We start from the raw sequence: 2,796 nt of genomic DNA, 5'->3' as shown, positions 1-2,796 counted from the left end.
GCACTAGCCTCTTGTGTGGCACTGTATCAAAGGCTTTCTGACAATCCAAAAATATGCAGTCTGCCCACCCTTCTCTTTCTTGCCTTATTTTTGTTGCCTGGTCGTAGAATTCAAGTAACCCTGTGAGGCAGGACCTGCCATCCCTGAACCCATGTTGATGCTGTGTTACAAAGTTCCTTCGCTCCAGATGCTCCACTAGTTTTTTTCGCACAATCTTCTCCATCAGCTTGCATGGTATGCAGGTTAGGGACACTGGCCTGTAGTTCAGTGCCTCCTGTCTATCCCCTTTCTTGTATATCGGGACTACGTTAGCTGCTTTCCAAATATCTGGCAGTTCCCCTGTTGCCAGTGATTTGTTATACACTATGGAGAGTGGTAGGCTCAGTTCTCTTGCTCCTTCCTTTAGAACCCAAGGGGTTCTAAAGGAAGTGTGTGTGTGTGTGTGTGTGTGTGTGTGTATGTGTGTATGTACTCACCTAATTGTACTCACCTAATTGTGCTTGCGGGGGTTGGGCTTTGGCTCTTTGGGCCTGCCCAAAGATCTCATTTTTAATCCTTTGGATTAGATCCTCTATCCAAACATCCCTCCTCTTTACAAATTTCCCTATCAGCTTCTCCACAAACCTATCATCTTCTTCATTCCTAATACTGCTGGACCTAGACGCCCTTCCTGATCTAGCCATTGCTATAAACAACCTTACCCACAGGCGTTCCAATTATCTTACCAATTGTGTGTGTGTGTGTGTGTGTGTGTGTGTGTGTTTGTGTGTGTGTACTCACCTAGTTGTGCTTGGGGGGTTGAGCTTTGGCTCTTTGGTCCCGCCTCTCAACTGTCAATAAACTGGTGTACAGATTCCTGAGCCTACTGGGCTCTATCAAAGCAGCATTTGAAACTGTGTATGGAGTCAGCCTCCACCACATCACTGCTTAACAAATGGAATGCATCACTGCATTCCATTTGTTAACTATTCTGGCACTGAAGAAATTCTTTCCGATGTGTCTGTGGTTGGGTCATTTGGGTACTAAATTTCCACCAGTGTCCCCGTGTTCGTGTTGCACCCGTGCTAAATAGTTTGTCGTTGTCCTCCATGTCAATTCTCCTGAATGTTTTGTAGGTGGTTATGATGTTTTCCCTTGCTCTTCTGTCTTCCAGGGACGTGAGGTTTGGCTCCCTTAGCCTTTCCTCGTAGCTCAGACCTCTCAGTTCTCGGTGGCATACCTCTGAATCTTCTCTAACTTTGTCTTGTGTTTAGCAAAGTGTGGATTGACTCCAGGCTGGAGCTGCATACTCCAGGCTAGGTCTTACATTAGTGGTATATAAGGTCCTGAATAATTCCTTGCACAAGATTCTATCTTGTAGAGAGGAGGGATGTTTGGATAGAGGATCTAATCCACAAGGCAGTTCATATGTTGGCCAATCTAGCATAGGCCGCTGAAGATATCCTTTTGTTGTGGGCCTCTGGAGACAAGTTCGGTGTGATATCAATCCCAGATCTTTCTCTCTATTGAACTCTTGCAGGATTTCACCTATCAGATGATACCTTGCGTTCACCTTCCTGCTCCCTTCGCTTAATTTCATTACTTTACACTTTCCTGAGTTGAAATTTAGTAGCCATTTTCTAGACCATTCATCCAGTTCATCCAGTTCATCCAGGTCGTCCTGTAGTATCCGTCTTGATTCTTCTCAAAATTTTTGCATCATTTGCAAACATTGAGAGGAATGCGTCTGTATCTTCTGGAAGGTCGTTTACATATATTAGAAACAAGATGGGTCAAGGTGAAGCAGAGGCACTTCATAGGAGATGGCGGACACAGGTGATGACAACTCTTCACAGGAGGAGGCAGACACTGGTGATGACAACTCTTCACAGGAGGAGGCAGACACTGGTGATGTCAACTCTTCACAGGAGGAGGCAGACACTGGTGATGTCAACTCTTCACAGGAGGAGGCAGACACTGGTGATGACAACTCTTCACAGGAGGAGGCAGACACTGGTGATGACAACTCTTCACAGGAGGAGGCAGACACTGGTGATGTCAACTCTTCACAGGAGGAGGCAGACACTGGTGATGTCAACTCTTCACAGGAGGAGGCAGACACTGGTGATGACAACTCTTCACAGGAGGAGGCAGACACTGGTGATGACAACTCTTCACAGGAGGAGGCAGACACTGGTGATGTCAACTCTTCACAGGAGGAGGCAGACACTGGTGATGTCAACTCTTCACAGGAGGAGGCAGACACTGGTGATGTCAACTCTTCACAGGAGGAGGCAGACACTGGTGATGTCAACTCTTCACAGGAGGAGGCAGACACTGGTGATGACAACTCTTCACAGGAGGAGGCAGACACTGGTGATGTCAACTCTTCACAGGAGGAGGCAGACACTGGTGATGTCAACTCTTCACAGGAGGAGGCAGACACTGGTGATGTCAACTCTTCACAATAAGCGACGGAAACGGGGTGATGGCAACTCTTCAAAGGAGGAGGCAAACACGGGTGATGCCAACTCCTTACAATAGGCAGCGGGCACAGGTAATGGCAACGCTTCACAGGAGGCGTAGGACACCGGTGATGGCAACTTGTCACAGGAAGAGGCAGACACGGGTGATGACAACTCTTCACAGGAGGCGGGAGACACGGGTGATGGCAACTTTTCACAGCAGGCGGCGGACAACTCTGTCCGGAAGATGGGTGATGGCAACTCTGCTACAGAGAACTGATGAGCTCAAGTGGGCACTGAGGCTGACCGCAACTTCAGGAATTATCTTTCATTAATAACTTGTAACACCAAT

The 2,796-nt window shown here is 47.6% G+C and overlaps 1 protein-coding gene across 1 annotated transcript; it reads left to right on the top strand.

Moving 5' to 3' along the window:
- Positions 1–1,802: 1,802 nt before the first annotated feature.
- Positions 1,803–2,450, top strand: LOC138351259 (clumping factor A-like). The gene has a single exon (XM_069302888.1). It carries the CDS (start codon positions 1,803–1,805, stop codon positions 2,448–2,450), a length of 648 nt encoding a protein of 215 aa, XP_069158989.1.
- The last annotated feature ends 346 nt before the right edge of the window (positions 2,451–2,796 follow it).

This window comes from Procambarus clarkii, chromosome 49 (assembly GCF_040958095.1).
Source record: "Procambarus clarkii isolate CNS0578487 chromosome 49, FALCON_Pclarkii_2.0, whole genome shotgun sequence".
In the NCBI taxonomy this organism is placed as follows: domain Eukaryota; kingdom Metazoa; phylum Arthropoda; class Malacostraca; order Decapoda; family Cambaridae; genus Procambarus; species Procambarus clarkii.
Note: the sequence above shows the minus strand (reverse complement) of the source record. Positions and strands in the feature narration are given on the sequence as shown.

What these genes read in the sequence shown, in the direction of transcription:
- LOC138351259 (XM_069302888.1), top strand. Translation starts at nt 1,803, where the DNA reads ATGGCGGACACAGGTGATGACAACTCTTCACAGGAGGAGGCAGACACT.